Source organism: Balaenoptera musculus, chromosome 1 (genome assembly GCF_009873245.2).
Source record: "Balaenoptera musculus isolate JJ_BM4_2016_0621 chromosome 1, mBalMus1.pri.v3, whole genome shotgun sequence".
In the NCBI taxonomy this organism is placed as follows: domain Eukaryota; kingdom Metazoa; phylum Chordata; class Mammalia; order Artiodactyla; family Balaenopteridae; genus Balaenoptera; species Balaenoptera musculus.
This window is the reverse complement of record NC_045785.1, coordinates 34,822,961-34,842,872: the sequence shown is the minus strand read 5'-3', so window position 1 is coordinate 34,842,872 and position 19,912 is coordinate 34,822,961. Positions and strand designations below refer to the sequence as shown.

The window sequence follows — 19,912 nt, the reverse complement described above, 5'->3', positions numbered from 1 at the left end:
CTTTTAGCCTGGTTCTATGTTATCACAGAATTCAGCTCTCTGCTACTCTGCTGCTGCCATAGCCTGCTGCTAGTAGTTATGAGTCATCCCTGCCATGAGCCAGGAGAAAGTAGGAATGGGATAACATAGAAACTGCCTCATGAAAGGAATACCAGGGAACTCCCTTTACCTCCTGAACATTATACTCAATGGGATCTTTTTATCTTTTATGTTTTTATGTTATCCTTTTATTTCCTTTGAAAACAAACATTTTCCAATGCACGTTACTGTCTACAAGTTACCCTCATCTCCATTCTCTTGTTTGACCCTTTCGACAATGTTATGAAGTAGTATTATCCCCATTTTACAGATGAGGAAACCGAGGCTCTGAAAGGGGAAGTGAACATCCCAAGACCTCAACTGTTTAAAAAATGACTTCGGATTCAAACCAAGATTTTTAACTATTAATAAATGATTTCCACTTCATCATGATCAAGACACATTCTACCAAATGGTCTCCCATCCAAAAATATCCCAAGCTAGTGACCCTTCACCCACAGGCTCTACAACTAACCAAAATGAACCTACTGGGAACATAAGGCCCTGGGGCTTTGCCTTCTTTGCCCGATCAGCTTGAACCTAAGAGGGGACTGCTACAACTGCTTGTAAATCTGAGGCATCAACTCTACATATCAAGGGCCTGGCTCTGGCCCAGGCTGGCCTCTGGGGAAAGTCAGTACTCCTAGCTGGAGCTAAGGAGTGAGGAGACAGGGCTATCATTACAACCATTTAAAAAGAACACAACACACGGTAAAAAAAAAAAACAAAACCAAAACCAAAAAAAAAAAAAACCAACTTTATTTACAGTTGAAAACTTAAACACAAAATCTTGGCTTCTGAGTCTGTGATACTTCCAAGGTCTTTTGATCAAATGGGGCAGCAGCAGGCAGGGAAGCAAACACAGGGGCCAGTCCAGTTTATCTTACTCAAGAGCATCACCCCGAGCAAGGGAAGGCCTGCAATGGCAGATGTGGAGGGTCTGTGAGAGACGGAAGAGAGAAGCAGCTCAGAGGAACGGGGAGGGGACAGTCCATGAGAGAAGACACTCGCAGCTCTCCTCTACACTCCGAACCCTCCTTTCCCCAAAGAGCAGAACACTTTGATTCTTGCCACAGGCCAGACCTTTGGTGCCCCAGAGCAGAGCTGAGAGGCGTGTTACACGGAACCAAGAAAGAAACTAATACTTACGGCCAATACACTGTCTCCTTTATTATTTACCCTTCACAACTCTGTGCAGTATATATTATTTATAATTAAGCAAAGGGAAAAACTAGGGTTCCAAGGGGTTTAATGGCCTGACAGTGATGGGGCTTCCTGGTCTACTTGGCTCCGAAGTCTGTGTGCTTTCTGCCAGACCTTGATTGCTCTCTGTGGAGCTCTAGAACAAAGAGCAATCCTTTTCCTTGAAGGTCTTGGTCCCAGGGTTATAAAGAAAGGAAACTCCACACCCTCTGTTTATGGCCTTGGAGTTAGCTGTCCTAAAAGAACAGGGTGAGTACACTCAGTTACTACTGTTCCCCTCCCCCCAAACATGGCCACACCCCTCTTCCTCCAGAGCACAGTGGGTCCTGGCCTCATACTGCAGGCTCAGACAGAAGTTTAACCCTGGGCCCTCAAGCAGAATGTACAAAAATGTATAAATGCACTTTACAAGTTGCGTGGTGCTCCGGGACCTAAGCTCTATCACTGACCAGGCACTGTGTTAGTCAGCATGGCCCCTGCCTCAAGGAGTTCTCAGTCTAGAGAAAACCAGACCAACATATTCATGATACACTGTGTTAAATGCTGTAATAGAGGGATGAACCAAGTACTGTGGGTGCACCCAGGAGGGGACCAGGGAATGATTCACAAACTGATGTTAGCTACATGCTCCTGGGAAGGGCTGGGAGGAACTAGGATTCGGTAAAACTACATATATACAGTATGTATTTCTATTATAAAATACATGCCCAGTGTAGAAAATTCAAGCATATACAGGACAATATAAACTGAAAAGAAAGTCTCTTTGCTATCTCTACTCTGCAGAGGTAACCATTACTACCAGTCAGCTATCTATCACTACAGTAATTTCTGAAAGAGTAATTCAAAATAAATAGCATCATGTTTATATAAAGTACTACATCTTGACTTTGTCCCTTAATTTACCTTAGAAATCTGCCAACACATACAGATCTACCTCTTTCTTTTTAAGGCTATGTAGTATTCCATGGACGTGATGTATCTCTCTGTGTGTAAGGCCTGGTTACAGGGCAGGGAGCTTCGCCTTTGTACTGGAGGGACTGGAATGGAGCCATTGTCCCTTCCCCGCCCTTTTTAGCTGGCAGGGCTTCTGACTTTCAGGGCGGGGAACGGTGTTACATGCCCAGCAGGCATGCAAATATTTGCTGCCACATCTCTGGTGCTCCCTAGATGCACATTTTCATGTGGAACCTCTTTGCTCTGGCCCGGACTGCTGCAGTGGACACCTCACTGGCCTCCAGCCTATCCTCCACACTGCTGCTAGAATCATCTGAATAAGTAAAGTCAATTACAGTGTTCTCCTGCTCAAAATCCTTCACTGGCTCCTACTGGCCCGGTTCTTTTTGGAGGGTCAGGCTACCCTTTGGAATCTCAGGAGCATGATGACCTCTCACCCTAGGGGGGAAAGATGTACACACTGCCTGAAGCTCACCCCCATCCTCAGGTTAACATATGAAAACCTCAGCCTGCAATGGATCTCACAGCTGACCCTGGCCTCCTCTAGCCTCGCCTCTTACAGTTTGCTTTTCATATCTTCCTGCTTTGGCTATATTGAATTATTTGCAGTTTCCCTTACACTTCCTGCTGTTTCCTGCTTGGTGCCTTTGCTCATGCCATTCCCTCTGCCTGGAATGCCCTCTCCAGTTTTAGCTACCCTGACAAACTCCATTCTTTCATGTACTCAGCTGAAACATCTCTTCTGCGGTCTTCCCAAACACTCCAGGCAGACACAGGCATTCACTTTCCTTCCTTTGTCTTAAAACCTCCAGTTCAGTGCTTTACTGTACTGTAATTGTCAGTTTCCCCAAGAGACTGTGAGTTCCTTTAAGGCAGGAACTGGGCTTTCCAAGTTTGTTGCCTCATCTGCAGTGTGGGACCTATCTTAATTAATGAAAGACCAGCCCACGTGCCACCAATGTGTCTTTCAGAATCTTCCTCTACAGGAATGTATCACATCTACAGGAAATCCCAGATTGGGGGACAGTATTTCCTAAACCTCAGTCATTCCAACAGCAGTGTCACAGCTCTTACCATATCCACCATCCACAGGTACAATTAATTTTTAACCTACTGACTATGTGAACTTGAATAACACCTCAGTGTAAGCTATAATACCTGTAAAATTAGGTGCTGTATAATTATATTTTTTCCTAAGAGACAAATGTTAAAAAACATTCAACCAGCACCACCTAAAGCAGGGTTACCCACATTTCTCTGATAAGAAGCATCTGAAGCAACATAGCACATCCTGGATCCTACCTCAAATTCACTCAAACTCTTCAGGGGGGGATCTGGGAATTAGCAGGTTTAACAAGTGCCCCTACGTGATTCTCATCTTCAGGGAAATTTGGGAAACAATGAACTAAAAAAAGATCTCTGCTGCTTGATAGTACCAGGCTTGGGGATCACAGGGAGATTAGCAGGGCTGTCAGAGCTCACAGCCACTCTCTTTTCCAAGAGACTCTCAGGTTTTCAAAACAGAGGTTCCACGTCCCTGCCCCACCCACCCCCCATGCAGTTGTAAGTAGCCAAGAACCCAGTTCAGACTGGGTAGGAGAATCCTGAGGCCCAAAGTTCGTTTATGTATACCTAATCATATTCAACGTAAAAAGCTTTCACAGGACCCACTGAGATAAAACCGAGGTTACTACACCTAGAGTTGTACAGAAAACTTCATTTTCACTAAAACCAAAGTCAGGACCTAAGGTAAAGCACAAAAGAAGTTGTGGAAGGAAGTTCTTCATAGGAAGGAAGTTCTTCATAGGAAGGAAGTTCTTCATAGGGAGGTACAGTTGATCAAGTGACTTCACCTATCTTCTGTCTCCTTCCTATCTTCTATTTCCAGTGACTAGGCACAGGCCTTAAATGCATGATTAGGTGATCTCTTGATGTGAATGCAGTAGATTCCTGCCGGACCAATGCCACCAAGAGATTATCTCCTCCTGGGTCTTTTCTGATTGGAATACGGTGGGTTCTCAATTAAAAGACAGACTGTTATTCCTCTGTAGCCTTGCCACTCCAAATCAGCATCAGCATCACCTGAGAGCTGGTTAGAAATGCAAAATCTTAACTTGCATCCAGACCCACTGAATCAGAACCAGCACCTGAACAAGATCTCCTGGTGATTCATATGTACATTAAAGCTTGAGAAATACTGCCTAGTAGGACTTAAAATCATCATCTACACTGGCTGTCAAACATTATTCTGCCCTCAAACAACCTGAGGGATCTGAAATACTCCTTTAGAAATCAGAGATGCTTGTAACTTCACAGCTGGGAAGAAACATGATGAAATGATATCATACTCCCAAATCTTTTACTTACTTTCCTTACTTTTCCTTACTTTCTCCCAAATCCATTACTCAGAAACCCAAAGTGGGGAACCCATCTGTGGAATGCCTTAAGGTCAGACTGCCACCTAGATTCCCTAACACCTTAAAACCTATGAGCTTTTAACTTGGTAAAGTTAAATGAGATAATTAAAGTAAGGTTCTTAGCTCAGAATTTGAGCACAAGAAGTATTCAATAAGTGATATAACTGCTTTTACTGTATTGTCTCTAAATATAAGCTATGAAAGATTTAATTCTGAGCAAGTCAAGGTTAGAAGACTAAATTGGAGGTACCACATGTGGCTCTTTAAATTTAATTAAAATTAAATAAAAGTAAAAATTCAGTCCCTCAGTCACACCAGTCACATTTTTCCAGTGCTCAATGGTCACGTGTAGCTGGAAGCTACCATAATGGACAGCACAGATACAGAACATTTCCACCATCACAGAAAGGAATGCCTACTGGAAAGTTCTGGTCTAGAGGGCCTCTGGAGCATCAAATGTTCTCCATGGAATTTGTTCTGCTTGGGGTTGTAGGCTAAAAGGAAGGGCTTTCATGGGGGCAAATGTTTACGTGACCTTTGCTAATAGCGGGTGAGGAGAGGAGGGTTGATGATCGCCCACCCTCAGAAAACAAACTCCTAACATGTATTTCCAGTAACTTTCTGTAAGGGTCTCAGAAAAATACAGAAAAGGCCCTAAACATAAAAGGATTTCTAAATTTTATTGTTTTTGTGATCTTCTGTCCTCTGGTGGTGATCAGTGGTCAGTCTTTAGAAGGAAAAGGACTTATGAGCTCAACTTTAGTTCAGCCAAGAAACGAGTAGGAGAGGGAACGGCCAGCAGCGAGGGCAGGGGGAAAGCACGTTGAGCCTGGGGCCCCCAGTACTGGCAGAAAAGAAAGCTCAGAGTGTCAGCTCGGCCTGAGAAGGGAGCATTTGGCTGAACAAGAGTCCACGTGAGCTTCCAGCACACACTTGTGCATTCCTGCCCTGGCATTTGCTCACACCAGTTCCCTGCCTAAAATGCCTGACATTCTCCCTCTCTATCAACTCATGTAATAAATTTTAACCGAATGCCTGTAAGTGCCAGATGCTGTGAACACAAAGTGAGTCACAGAGGGAGGTGTGCACAGTCATCAAGGTGGTCTGGTATTTGACTAGATCTCCATTTGAAAAAAAAGGCAGAGTCCAGAAAAATAAATTCTAGATAATTTTGTAAGTATACAAATAAAACTATAGAAGCATTAGAAAAAATACAGAAGGCATTATGATTGAGGTAGTAAGGACCTTCTTAAACAAGATAAAACACAACACAAGGGAAAAGATTAAAAATTTTGATCTCATCAAAATTCAGAACTTCCGTTTAACAAAGGATATCACCAAAGTTAAGACAAGAAACCCACTGCCAGATTTTTCTTAAAATATATTCTAGACAAAATGGTCAAAACATGTAAAGAACTAAGACTCAGAATGTATGATTATTCAAATCATTAAGAAAAAGGTAAAATAAAATATTTGCTACAAACATCTTATAGCATATTATATCAGTTTTGTTTTGTTTAAATACAACATAGTTTTACATGAATGGAGGAGGAAAAGTCTTCCAGACATAAGATCAAATGGAAATAAAGTGATGAACAAATAGTATGATGCCATTTAGGAAAAACAAAACCTCCCAAAATTAGATGGGCAAAGAAAAGGCCCTATGGACATACATCAAACTGATGAAGAAGTTTCCTCTGAGGAGAGCAGTGGGATGGAGATGTGGATGGGGGTGAGCGGTTAAGGGGGGGCCTTAACTGTTTTCTGTGAAAATTTTCATACCTCATTTCAGGAGATGATGTTGCTTTCATAACTAAAAATAAACAACCAAATGAAATATGTGAACCTTGATTGGATTTCTTTTTTTAGAGCTAAAAAAAGTTACTTTGTGGACAACTGGGTAAGTTTGAGCATGTACATTAGACAATATTATTGTGATTATGCAGGACGCTCTTATTTTTAGGAGTCGCTTGCTGAAGTATTCTGGGGTAAAGTGTCAAGAAGTCCTCAACTTCCAGATGGAAAAGAAATGAAGAAAGGGAAAGGAAGGAAAGAAGGAAGAGGAGCAGGAGAGGAATGGAAATGGGAGGAGAGGGAAGAAGGGAAAGAAACAAATGTCAAAGTAAAATGATAAAACAATGTTAAACATTGGCGAATCTAGGTGAAAGATAAATAGGTGTTCAATGTACTACTCTTCCAACTTTTCTGCAGGTTTGAAAATTTAAAAAAAAAAGAAAAAAAGAAAAGAAAGGCAAAGCACTACCATCCTTTACCTAGCTGGAAGTGATCAATTTCTTTCTTGAACTCTTATTAATCCTTAACAACATCACTCATACTACTAGTGATCACCTCTGAGAATGTGTTTTATTCTCCATAAGCTCCTAAAGGGTGGAGGCATCTTTCCATTCTTTCCCCCATCCCCATGCTCAGAATGATGCCCAGCACAGAGCAGGCAGTGAGTGACAAGTCTGGGTAGGAAGTGAGTCTACGTCGGCTGAGAAATGTGTCACATTCACCTATGAGGCTGGCAAATACAAAGTCAGGGGCTGGAACTGCAGCGTCGGTTCTGGCGAGAGGCATGATAGGGGTGTCTCCTGGCTGCCCAGGCTGGTCCCAGAAGGGAGTGACCCAGGGATGGAGCCAGGTCTTCCTAGCGGAACTACTGAATGGAACTAGAGTCTAAGAGTGCTGTCAGAAAGTGCCTGATGGTTATCAGGTTGATACTTTGTGAACTATAAAGTGTTAGAAAAGCAAAGTGTCCTACCAAACCTTTCTCTTTCGATGCTTGCAGTGACCCGAGGAGATACGTATTATCACCATTTTGGCAGATGAGAAAACAGGCTCAAGAAAGGGAAGTGACTTCTCCCAGGGCACGCAGAGAGGAAATGGGCTCAATCCCGTGTCTTCAGGTCTAAAGTTCTTTCCACTAGACCATGCTGCCTTCTCTGGGGTCCTGACTCCTGCTCAAGAAAGACACGCTTACCTGATTCAGTCTTCCTCTGGACTACATCTCTCCACACTGTGAGATCACCACAGGCAGCTTGGGTTTATTGTTGGGGCCTGTGGGAACATTCTAGGAGAGAAAGCACAGTGGTGACTCCTCCACTCAGACACTCCCCCACCACACACTTACTGATGCCTGCAGGCCCCTAGGCTAAGGACTGAGAGCTTACAGGCTGATCTGACAACAGTCTGCAGCCTAGCAGACGGGAAGAATATAACACATATCAAAGAGAAAATGTACAACATTTAGAAAACATCAAACCCATGACATGTAACAATGTAGTAAGTCATAAGAGAGAGTTGTATACAGGGTGAGGAAGCAACTAAACTGCTGCTTGCACAGGCCAGGGAAGGATTCACAGAACAGGGGATATTTGAGCTGGGCCCAGCAGGGTGGATGGGATCCCACCAGGAGGAAAAGAAGGGAGAACACTTCAGTAGAGGAAACAGCATGAGCAACGACTTGAGGGCAGGAAGGAGCAAGAGGCAGGGACGTGTATGCACGTTTAGAGGAGGGCTAGTAGCCTGATGGGACTAGAATGTGGAAGTGGCAGTGGCAGAAGGGGTCGTGGAGAGGGAGGCAGGGACCCGATCGTGAAGGACCTTGAGTACGATGCCGAGGAGGATCTTCTCAACTAGATGGAGGAGACACCAGAGGCCAAACCTCAGTAGGCACTGCACCGGAGAGGCTGAGGGCCCAGAACACTTGGGGGGTACATGATCTCTCCTCCCTCTTCTCCTCCCTGTAACTGAGGAGTGAAGCCTGGGCCTAACCAGAGCCCACTCATGGTTCTCCCGCTCCTCGACACGAGTGAGGTAGCACTAGGCCAGAATGGCTGAGAAAGAGGAGATCAAAACAGGACTCACCTCAATCTTTCTCATCACCAGAAGTCCATCAATGATTTTTCCTGTGGGAAGAGTATGAGCTGGACTTTATTACTCTCATTTGCACAGTACTTTCCAGCCACCAAGGCCCATTCTCAGCGATTATCTCATTTGATCCTCAGACTAACATCAGAAAATTAATATTCAGTGGAAGTGAAATGTTGCCCAAGGTCACAGGTGGTAAGTAGCAGAGTTAGGGCTCAAAACTAGGTCTGAGCAATTGCAAAGCTCCACTATACCATGCTGCCTCTGTGTGGTATTTCTTAAGTGCTACCATCCCCCCCTCAGACACACCTATCGCCCAGGTGGTTACTCACTACATCAGATGGCCCCTTCGTCCTCCCCTCTAGCTCTCTAACCACAAATCCTCCCCACCTCCCATGGCTTCCACCTTTCCTACTACTACCCAGGGCAGTTACACCTGACGAGCACTCTTGGTACAAGAGTCAGGGGATCGGCTCCATAGGAAGTTCCGCTCTGGGTGAACTGGGCTTGGACTAGGACAGGAACAGGACTCACCAAACACCACGTGCTTCCCATCTAGCCAATCACACTTAGAGCAGGTGATGAAAAACTGGCAGCCATTTGTACTGGGACCACTGTTTGCCTGATGGAAACCAAATATATCTGCAGTGAGTTTTCCTGGCCATGTCAGCCAAAGGACAAAACTCCCCAAAAGAGCCTGTAGCCCTGAGTCCTCCATGCTTTCTTTCGGCAAACCTGACTGAGCATCTACTATGAGCCGGGGCCTGAGCTAGGACCCAAGGATACAGAGAGGAACAGAATACACAATTTCTGCCCTCAAGGAGCTACATTTCTCCCACAGTGTGAATTTTTATAATGGGAACAATTGATTATAGAACCAGATTTGCTGTATTTAGTCCAAAACCAGTAATAACTGGATTACACTTACAAATTAGGCACCAGCTGAGAAAAAGCCTGTTGCCTGTGCCATAAGCTACTTTGTCTGAATGACTCTGTACTGTCCCTTAACAATGGTAATAAGAAAATTTAAGCGGCAAGAAGCTGCTATGCTAGTGTTATGCTAGAAAAAAGACTACATTTAATCAATGACATTTGCTTTTTACAGCTACACCCCAAATCCTTTATTATTGAATTTTATCGGTAAAAGTTTTTTAAATCAAGAATCTCAAATTCTTCAGCCATATCCCTTCCCTTTTCCTCCCTTGAAATTGTCTTTATATCATTATATTTCACAATACATGATAAGAGAACAGGCTATAATTACAACGCAATCAGCAAACCCACATCACGTTTCAGCAGCACTGCCTTACCACAATGTCTGTGTAACTATGTGAGTATTTCAATGCATACTTACATTATTTTGGAAAATGGAAAACTGAAAGAACTAGTACTATTAAGAGCACAGGTCTCATCAAAGTAATACTACAGAGGCAACACTGGAAATCATTAGATAGGTCACTAGAGTTAACTGGATGCTTAATGGAATTAAATTGGTTGAGTCTGTGTTCAACACGGAAGGAATAAAAATGTATATGAAATACATTAAAGACATTGTCCAGGGGTAAGCTCTAATTAGGGATGTCACATTATACTTTAGAAATTCCCCACGTGAGACGAGGCTATCAGGGGTTTCGCACGTGTATGCAGGAACATCTCGCATATGAAAGCAAGGGACAGCCTGAGCCGGTCAGAACAGACCTACACTCTGCAGTGAGGGCGGACTCCTCAGTGGCCCCAGTTCTTCCTCCCTCCCTCCCTCCCTTCTTCCTGTTTCTTCTATCTATCTATCTATCTATCTATCTATCTATCTATCTATCTATCTATCTATCTATCTATCTATCTATCTTGCTGCTCAATGTATAAACATTTATTAGCAAGCAGGCAGGAAAAGAGTCATACAACATGTGTTTTTAGCTCAGGGAACTCTCTGCCCTTAGCCACTCACTTATCCATTCTTCCAGACAGGATAGCTTACTGATTTAGGGAATAAGCTCTGGAGCCAGATGACTGAGCTTGAATCCCAGCTCCATCACTGACTGGGATCTAGTTTAGCCACATAACCTCTCTGTGCCTCGGTCTCCTCATTTGTACCTATCTCAAAGGAATAACGAGAGAATTAAAATGAATTAATGCAAATAAAGTGTTGTTGAGTATGTGCTCAACATTAGCCTTTATTCTGATTATCTTTCAGTCATTCATCAGTATCTGCTCAGCACCTTTCTGTATCAGGTATTAAGGCTTGGAGATCAGTGAGACTCAGTCCCTGCCCTTGAGGAACACATGATTTAGTGGAGGATGGAAGCAAAAACAATTATGCTACAAGATGTGTGACAGCACAACTTAACTAGTGTCAGCCTGAAGGGAGCAGAGACCAAGGCTTCCTTCCATTTTCTGACTCCTCCCCAGATGCTAACATAGTGGCATGCAGTCCTCACGGCGATGATCCAAGCCCACTTAAGCCACTTCTGCGCTCTTCACCCATGCTTGCTCAGCCTCACTTTCCTAAAAGAGACTTGTACACTCTTTGCTATGCTAGGCTCACCCAATTATTATGGCAGCCTCCTAACTGGCTTCTCTGCCCTACCCTCTCCACTCCTGTCTTCCATTCATACTGCAGCCAGGGTCTTTGTTTTAAAACACCAAGTTGATCAGCCCTGCTCAAAAAAGTGCATGGCTCTCCATATCCTATAAAATAAGGTCCACATACCTCATCCTTATTCTGGCATTTAAAGCCCTACACCCACCTGCCTCTCCGGTGGTCTCTACTAGTCATTCCCTCCCCCATTCACAACACTTTCCTCACTTTCTGTCCCTTGCCCATGCCACCCTGCTATTTCATGGTCACACATCTTTTGTCTAGCCAGTTTGCTTGACTTGAAATGCCATCTGGTAGAGAACTTCTTTGGATCCTTGCAGCAATTACTCTCATTCCTTGGGGCCCTCACAGTACTTTTACATACACTGAGGTACCCTCCCCTTATTACACTGATGGCATGAATTATACTATACTGGACCCGTCATTCTGCATGTGCGATTCCCCCACTAGATGTTAAATGTCACGAGGCCAGGGATCAGGCCTGTATCCTCATGCCTTACCATGAGGCCTGAAACAGTGTATGTCAACAATCTTTATTTGATGAATGGCTGACTAGATGAGTGGAAGAGTGGGCAAGCAGGACGGAGAATGTGTGCATGTAAATATTGGGTTTGGGGGAGTGAGACTTGGGGCACTGAGAGAAGGAAATGGGTGATGACAGGAGGGAGGGAGAGGCTTGAAGAGTGAAAGAGAAGCAAGGTGGGAGGGGTAAGGGGAAATGAGGAGTGAGGGGTGAATAAGGGCAAGTGAAGGGGGAGCGAGTGGGGGTGTGTAGATGAGGGGCTGAAGGAGGTGGGCAGGGGGACGGTGAAAGGGGAATGAGATGGGTGAGTGGGGTTATAAATGGGAAGGAAGGGTACTGGGATGGGGAAGGAGGAGTGGTGAGTGAGCTGAAAGGGGTGACCAGCCAGAAGGCAGCGTAAACGAATGGGTGCTGTGAGAGTCCTTGTGAGTGGTGTGGTAGAGGCGTGAACACTGGGTCTTGAAAGCACAGCTGGCTACATTCTAAGCAGCAAGGCTGAGTGCCCAACCACACGTCCTGGCTCAAACAAAGTAAGAAAACACACATCAGAGTTCAATTTTGGTTCCCCAGCCTGCTAGTGGATCCAGCCCAACAAAATCAAACCAGATTGAGGAAAGAGGTGGGCAGTACAGAGGTGAATCCTGGGTCAAGCAAGGGAAGGAAAGCATTTGCTTCCATCCCAAGAGACAGCACTGGGCCTCAAGAGGGACCCAGAAGTCAGCTGGCTATAAATCTAGCTCAAAACCTTGACTGGTCCCAACTTACCATGGAAAGCAAGCCTGGAGCTGAGTGTCTAAGCTTAAAATTTTCATCTGCAAATGGCCCCCGGTAGATACTGGCGACTCCAGTACCATCTCCCTGAGCAGAGAAAAGGGAAGTGTTAGCAACTTGTGAGCACTGGCCCCTAGAGCCCAGAGGAAGCAGCTGCTGCACCCCAAGCCTCACTGCTTTAAAGTCCTCTTACTCTTTTTTTTTTTTTTTAACAAATTTATTTATTTATTTATTTAGTTTTGGCTGTGTTGGGTCTTCGTTTCTGTGTGAGGGCTTTCTCTAGTTGCGGCAAGCGGGGGCCACTCTTCATCGCGGTGCGCGGGCCTCTCACTATCGCGGCCTCTCTTATTGCAGAGCACAGGCTCCAGACGCGCAGGCTCAGTAGTTGTGGCTCACGGGCCTAGTTGCTCTGCGGCATGTGGGATCTTCCCAGACCAGGGCTCGAACCCGTGTCCCCTGCATTGGCAGGCAGATTCTCAACCACTGCGCCACCAGGGAAGCCCCAAGTCCTCTTACTCTTGCAGGTCACTTTGGGAGCCACACCTCTTTGACCCTATCTTGCAATCAAAGCAAGCCCCATCCAAGGAACGTGCAGCCCACAACCTGGCCAGGGCATCTCATGGGCTGGAAAAAAAACAACAGGTCACAGCTGGGCCTCTAGAAAGATAGGCTAAGACACAAGCAAAGCAGAGGACACCAGTACAGTGATCACATACATAATCGATGCCTCGATGCCCTTCCCAAAGACTCTCATGCCTGCAGTCATATAAGAGAATCTATTTAACTGTCTATGGCTCCACTCCCCCAACTATGCAGGTGGGTGGGCTCTTGGAAGTGTAATCTATACAACAGGACACCACCCTCCTGGTCAAAGTTGAAGTCAGGGGAGGTCCAGGGGAGGATGCCTAATTCATGCAGGGCCAACTAGAGTTCCTTCTCTGGGAAACATGAAGTAGAATAGCTGCTCTCTTGAGGGTGAACTTGTATCACGTAAACCTGGAAGCTGGAGATAACTATCTTCTTTAAGGTGGACTGGAGAAGAGAAAGAGAAGGCAACACATGTGTAGAGAGCACTAGAGAAACAGAGAGAAGGGACTCATTGGTTCTGTGGCTCTCTAGTTCCTACATCTATTTCTTCCTTTGGGTTCCAGGAAACACCTTGTCATAAATCCCCAATTTATGCTTAAACTAGCTCTATTTGTGTTATCTCTTTGCTCTCCCAGTAACTCTGTGGAACAAGCATTATCATCTTCCCCATTTTTCAGGTGAGCAAACTTAAGTCAGGGTAATAAAGCAACTTGACCAAGGCCATATTTGCAGTACCTTAAATAGAATCCCTGGGGTTTAAAGGTAATATCAAGAGAGTGCCAAAAGACCAATCTCTCCCAGCCAGTTAGTAAAGAAAAAGAATATTAGGACTTCCCTCGTGGCACAGTGGTTAAGAATCCGCCTGCCAATGCAGGGGACACGGGTTCGAGCCCTGGTCCGGGAAGATCCCACATGCCGCGGAGCAACTAAGCCTGTGCGCCACAATTGAGCCTGTGCTCTAGAGCCTGCGAGCCACAACTACTGAGCCCACGCGTCACAACTACTGAAGCCTGCGCACCTACAGCCCGTGCTCCGCAACAAGAGAAGTCACTGCAATGAGAAGGCCACACACCGCAAGGAAGAGTAGCCCCCGCTCACCGCAACTAGAGGAGAGTAGCCCCCGCTTGCCTCAGCTAGAGAAAGCCCGCACACAGCAATGAAGCCCCAATGTAGTAAAAAAAAAAAAAAAAAAGAATATTGGGTACATGATGGAATGTGGAAACACTGACCTAGTGTAGAATCAAGGCGCCCTTACTGGAGCAAAGACTACTAAAGGGAATTAACATAAGCCAAGGAAGAAAAGAAAACTCAAATCCAAATCGTTATTTGACTAAAAATTATTGGGACTTTCCTGGTAACACAGTGGTTAAGAATCCGCCTGTCAATGCAGGGGACGTGGGTTCGAGCCCTGGTCCGGGAAGATCCCACATGCCGTGAAGCGACTAAGCCCGTGCACCACAACTACTGAGCCTGCGCTCTAGAAACTGTGGGCCACAACTACTGAGCCCGCGTGCCACAACTACCGAAGCCCGTGCGCCTAGAGCCCGTGCTCCGCAACAAGAGAAGCCACCGCAGTGAGAAGCCCGCGCACCGCAACGAAGAATAGCCCCTGCTCGCTGCAACTAGAGAAAGTCCGCGTGCAGCAACGAAGACCTAACGCGGCCAATAAATAAATAAATAAATAAATAAATAATTTATTTTAAAAAAATTATCAATAAAACCAAGCTCTGTATAGTGGAAAGACTGGATTTGAGTTTCAGAACTATCATTATTGAGCTGGGGAAGTCACTTCCTATCTCTGAGCCCCAGTTTCCTCAACTATCAAGTGAGGATGAAATCACCTACTCCTTATACCATTGCCATAAAGATCCAATTAGTGTCTATGAGAAAAGTGTTTTGCAATCCATACAGCACTATGTAAATGTAAGCTATTACACCTTTAACTCCACATAAATATATACATACATACATACAGAAGGAAAACATGTTCATTTCCAATTTCCCAATAAACCTAGAGAACAGAACAGTTACCACATCATTCTCTATATAATCATACTATCTATTGCACTCCAGAAGCCACAGTAGGGAAAATGACAAAATTAATTTGTAGGGCAAACAAGAGAAAGCAACTTAAATCTTCAATAACAGTGGGTTGATCAAATAGATTCATTGTCTATTCATAACAGAATATTACGTAACTATTAGAAAGATTGTTTTGGAAGAAGACAATGACAAGGGAAAATGCAGACAATTATCAAGCACAAAAAAGTTAAAACACACATATGATCTTAAGTCTGTTAAAAATAATATTTGACACACATATATATGCAATGATAAGACAGGCAGCTTTAAACTAAAATGCCAAGAGTATATTCCTTGGGAGGCGAGATTCCTTGAGAGATGATTTATTTTCATTTTTGTACTTTTCTTGTGCAATCAGAAAAAAACCAAATATTATTAAAACAAACAAATATTCTTGGTCCAACTTTAGAAGGTCTCAAATCCTGCTTCTTCTGCCTCTTGCTCATTCCATTTTTTTCTGCCCTAGGGGTAGCTCTGAGTAATTGCTTCTCTCTGACACTCAGCCTTCTGGCTGACCAACTGCTATCTAACCCTGGGGCTAGCAGCTAGTGATCAAATGTGCCTGGCAAAGATTCTGGCAATGACCCGTAAGAAGCTGGTCCTGTCCCAGCTAAGACAATATGGCAATATAGGAGCCTGTGGGAAGAAAGGAAAGAAGGCAGAGAATAGCTTTTCAGCCCTCTTACCAGCCAATAAAAACGTATATGGTCACCCCAAGCCCTACTATGATCAGTTGTGACCAGGTGTTGCAAACTTAAATGCCTACAGGGGCAGATGACATAAATAAGGGAAGCAAAAGGTTTAATAATAAGGACACATCGTGTCTAAAGGGAGCAGTTACTTGACTCCAACCAACTGCTGCTGCATGAGGAACACAGGCCTCATGTACACCTACTTTCCGTATGTTAGAGAGAAAATTTTTCGGTTAAAATCTCCCAGTTTTGCGACATCAAACAGATAAAACAAAACAGATCTGTTTTTGATTCAGCCCCAAATTTGCCACTTTGTAAACTTACCTAGATAGGAAAGAGAGAGATCTTAAAAAACTCCTAAGAGTCAAACTAAATTTACATATAAAGGAGAAAGAATGTCTCCCAGATCCAAGAAAACAGCATCATGACTAACCAAATGATATTAGTAAGAAAGATCATGCACAGAAGTGGGTGGGTAAGGAGAAAAGTGGGCTTAAGAAAGCATAAATGTGGTTTATTCAGCACCTTCCAAGGTTGGAGGAAGCGGAGGAGGCTTGATATGGGGATACATACAGTCTCATCACAATAAAGTCATGCTTAGCAGTGAAGGATTAGTTCATTGGGCTCTCCCAGTGAATAGGGAAAACATCCTTCCAGAACTCTCTTGCTCTGATTCCTTTCCCACTAATGAACTTCTGATTAAAAAAAACTCTGCTTTCCAGAAGTGGACAGGAAAATGGGGCATAAGCATTTAGCTCACTGGAAAGGGACTTAACAACCATTTAGAAAAAACAAATTGCATCCAATTTCTAGCTAAATTCTATGTGGCCAATTAATTTGGGTCTGTCATGGATCATCTACTGGTATGCTGGGAAAGTTCACTTTCTGGCCCTCAAGGGCTGAGATTTGGAAGTCAGTGACTCAAAGTGCTGACATCTGTCATCTAGTGATGCAGTGAGGAGTAGCCATTGAAGGACATTCCCATCCCCACCCTCTCCCCATCAAACCTGGCCATTGTTCTCAAGCCTTAAGACTGGGTCCCTGAAGTAAAAACAGCAGCAGCTGCAATAACAACAAAAAACCAAACGTGTAAGTCCTTAATAGGCAAGGAACAATACTTACATTAACAAAGTCTCCACCCTGAATCATGAAATCTTTTATGACCCTGAAACAGAGAACAAAGCATCCTGAGAGAAGATTCTGTAGTTTAGAATAACATTGATTTCAAAATATAATGTTTATCACTTTGGCTTTTAGTAAGTCTTCATATCAGTTGCTGAGTTCACAACAACATCCCTTCTCAAGATCTAAGAATTATCCTCCATTTTGTTTCCTAAAAGCCCTCCAGTATGGCTTGCCAAAGGCCTTACCTGTGGAAGGTGCTCCCTTTGTATCCTATTGGAACCCCATCTTTTCTATAACCAAAAAGAAAGAGACTTGGAATGATGACAGGTAATCATAGGCCTTTCCAGTTTACCACACACCTGAACCAAAGAGACTCTCCTAAAGATGGTCAGAGAAGAGAGATAAAGAAGGCAAATGAACTGAGGATAGACCCGTGGGGGATTACCTTCTATTACTGCCACCAGCAATCATTCAAGGTCTGCCGGTGGTTCCCCAGTACCCTCACTGCAGCCCCAGGACACCCCTCAGGAGAAAGCAGAGAACTCAACCACGTCTGAGACTGACCTGAATTCTCCAGTGCAGAACTGCCTGAAAGGGAAAGGAGTGAATGATTCAGTCACCATGGCATCACAGTTGTGAGCGCTCCTAACCTCGGAGGGGAGGGCACAGACATCGGCGCTAGCAAGCCCACCTACCGGCTAGTCAGATGTCCAGACACTCAGGCATACAGATTAACAACATAAATTGACACGGGAACAGTCAAGACTATTCAGAGCGATACCCAGAGGAATCAGATCTCAAGGGCACTGAGTGGACGGACAGGGGCAGGCAGACGATTCCACAGACTGTGGCCCAGCTTCTGGTTTAGTTAATCTAGCAAAGCTGGAACATCTCCTTACCTAAAATTCTCGGCCGTCTTAGGCACAACGTCTGCAAAGAGCTCGATCTTCATGCGGCCAACTTCCTGCAACCGGCGGGAGACGGTCAGAAAGCCCAGTCCAAGCCCGTGAAGGCCTCACCGAGCAGGGAACCCTCCCTCCCACATGCCGCTTGATCTCTCCCACTTCCGCCTCCATAGCCTACCCTTGCTTTCCACCCAGTCCCTCCGCAAGCGGGGCGCCACGACGGGAAAGACTCCTCCTCTTTCTCCCTTCCTCCCCAACCCCGACCCGCAGGTCAGTATGTTCTGGTCCAATTCCACTTTCTGGCTTTCCGAGTCCGTTACCCCTGGGGAGGGGATGAAATCTGCCTGTCAGACCCCGTGCACTTTCCCTTCGGCGCTGGGCTGGGTGGCTGCCAGGACCTCACCTGGCCGCCAATGCTGACATCAAAAAACACCACGGGATTGACAGGGCTTGAATTTGCCACCGCCATGGCTCCGACCCGGAAGCAGAAGTCGGGAGCGTGGGGTTCCGGCGAACCTAGTCCCTGCTCTGAGGGTTTCGTCTCCGGCGCAGGCGCAGGCAAAGCCGACCGAGGCCAGGCCCCGCCCCCGGAAGTTCTCCGCCTCCAGCGCCAAACTGGGCGCTGCGTGGGTGGCCAGCGCCTCCTTCCTTACTGACCACCCGGACGTCAGCCAGCTGTTAGCTCACCTGACTCTCCCTGGGTGCTGAGCCGGGAAGAAAAACTCGGCATTTTTTGCTCAAGGTCAACGGACATCCCACTCACTTGGCTACACTAAGTACAGTACAAATTATTCTCGCTCAGGCTAGGGGGCTTGGAGTAGGCAGTCTTCAGGGTCCATATCAGCCTTTGAAATTAAGACCTATGTGAACCGTCATACGTGCGGTTTTCTACCCTTGTCCACTAGTGTGGAGCCCCATGGAAGCAAGAACTGTGTTCATCCTCAGCGCTTAGAAGAGCCTGGCATATCAGGCTTGTTCAGTAAATACTCAGCACTTCCTTGAAGTCAGGACGCTAGGATTTTAATTCCAGTTCTGCCACAGGCTTCCGCTTTCGTCACCTCCAAATCATTTACCACAGAGCAGCTAGAGCTTTTAAAATAAACCTGCTTATAAATCACTCCTGGTTCCCCGTATTTAGCATAAAATCCAGTTTCTTACATAAAAGGCCTACCTTACATTATCTGGCCGCCACCTTCTTGGGACTCTGGCCTTCTGTTCCTCGAGGTCACGGAGTTCCCATACTCTCTTTAGGGCCTTGGTACTAGCTGTTAACTGTCTTTAATATTCTTCTAGATCTTAATGGGGATGGGGAGTGGTCTTGTAGCTCAGATATCACTCAGGAACATTGCACCCAATCTAAAGTAGCCCACCATCACACTTTCAGATACATTACTGGTTTATTTTCTTCATGCCGTTCACCATCCAAAACTATATGGTTTCCCCACCTCACATGCAGCCTCACACACATTTAACTCCATGAAAATGAAACCGAGTCCCCCTAAACCTGGTTCCTGTGCCAAGCTTATGAATAACCTATCCAAACCTTTATTCCCTTTCTTGTCCACCTGTTTCCATGAAGACTGAGGAGTACCAAAGAAAAGGCGGGGCTAAAACTGAGCAGGACCCTGCAGGACACTCCCGTGTACAAAACCCTCTCCGTGTACCCCATTTCTTGTTTGTAGAAAAAGGCTTCAGCCTCCTAGACCTTCCCTGAGTTACAAAGAGCAGATTCAAGCAGATACTAATTAAGGAAGTGAGGGAACGCAGAAACAAAGGAAAAGCAGTCAAAAAGTTATAGTTCAATCACTTTGCTGCACACCTGAAACTAACACAACTTTGTTAATCAACTACACTCCAATAAAATTTTTTTGAAATTACAGTTCAGTGATAAAACAGAGTCCTAGTTCCTTCTCATGGGATATACATAACAATCTGACACAGAAATTTTGAGTTCTGTAGGAACTAAGGCCCCCACCTAGGTGGAGGATGGTAACTACCTTCTGAGACTCCAGACTGGTGGGAACTAGAAGGTTGAGGATTGAGATTCCTGGACCACCACCCTGTTACCTCACCACCAACCAATCGGAAGAAAGTCATACACCCTG

The 19,912-nt window shown here is 45.0% G+C and overlaps 1 protein-coding gene across 6 annotated transcripts; it reads right to left on the bottom strand.

Moving 5' to 3' along the window:
* Positions 1–815: 815 nt before the first annotated feature.
* Positions 816–18,347, bottom strand: PPIH (peptidylprolyl isomerase H). Of its 6 annotated transcripts, none has more exons than XM_036870784.1 (10): positions 18,211–18,347; positions 17,802–17,866; positions 17,467–17,490; positions 17,148–17,192; positions 16,900–16,942; positions 12,410–12,502; positions 9,060–9,147; positions 8,523–8,563; positions 7,636–7,725; positions 816–1,018 (listed from the first exon to the last, which is right to left on the bottom strand). In XM_036870784.1, exons 1-9 carry the CDS (start codon positions 18,274–18,276, stop codon positions 7,657–7,659), a joined length of 534 nt encoding a protein of 177 aa, XP_036726679.1. In that variant the 5' UTR covers positions 18,277–18,347; the 3' UTR covers positions 816–1,018; positions 7,636–7,656. The 6 variants fall into 6 exon arrangements, with proteins under 6 accessions (XP_036726679.1, XP_036726688.1, XP_036726697.1 ...); XM_036870793.1 differs by having other exon boundaries at positions 818–4,324; XM_036870802.1 differs by having other exon boundaries at positions 818–995.
* Positions 18,348–19,912: the final 1,565 nt, after the last annotated feature.